Source organism: Octopus bimaculoides, chromosome 29, assembly GCF_001194135.2.
Source record: "Octopus bimaculoides isolate UCB-OBI-ISO-001 chromosome 29, ASM119413v2, whole genome shotgun sequence".
NCBI lineage: Eukaryota > Metazoa > Mollusca > Cephalopoda > Octopoda > Octopodidae > Octopus > Octopus bimaculoides.
In genome coordinates this window covers 1,754,230-1,754,904 of record NC_069009.1, presented here as the reverse complement: position 1 = coordinate 1,754,904, position 675 = coordinate 1,754,230, and the positions used below count along the sequence as shown (strand labels likewise).

Genomic DNA, 675 nt, shown 5'->3' with positions numbered 1-675 from the left:
ATTTACGGTAGGGTTAGCTGTGTGGTAAGAAGTTTGCTTCCAAATCACATGGTTCCAGGTTCAGTTCCATAGCATGGCACCTTGGGCAAGCAATTTGCTGTAGAAAGTGGTTTATGTTTGAAGTGGTAAGTGTGTGTGGGGGGGGGGGAGTGAAGAAGGGCGATGGCACTGGGGCACTCTCACCATGCCACTCACTCCTCTGACAAAGAGAAGGACCTACCTGTGGCTGTGTCCGTGTTGATGAAGGTCACTTGCAGGTAGCAGTTGTCACAATCGATGTCCGGAATGTGGACTGTGATGAAGTAGGTGCTTCCTTTGCATCCACCAATCAGCCCGCCATCAGTCTGCAAAAACATAAGTACAAAAATTCATTACTACATGAAAAAGGGCTACGAAACAGCTGTAATCTTTAAAGACGTCAAGTGGTTAAATAAACATATATTTAATCCTCGCACCTCCTCACTTTTTTCTTTGTGGTTTATTTCATTGATCAGATCTGGATTTCAGCTGCATGGACACTTGACATTACACTTCTCTGAATTAGATTACTATAGGGACTGTTAGCAGAGTCCGTAAGAAGAGCTTACTGTGAGAACCAGAAGTTTCTCTGACACCATACCATATACTACTAATTCATACTCATATATATATATATACATATATATATATATATAT

General features: G+C 41.6%; 1 protein-coding gene across 1 annotated transcript in view; it reads right to left on the bottom strand.

Annotated features, from left to right (window-relative positions):
* The window catches only part of LOC106869542 (uncharacterized), a 26,100-nt gene that overhangs the window by 20,791 nt on the left and 4,634 nt on the right, over positions 1 to 675 (bottom strand). Inside the window, exon 4 of the mRNA XM_052977825.1 lies at positions 221 to 344. Coding sequence (XP_052833785.1) covers positions 221 to 344 — 124 coding nt within the window. The remainder of the gene's footprint in view (positions 1 to 220; positions 345 to 675) is intronic.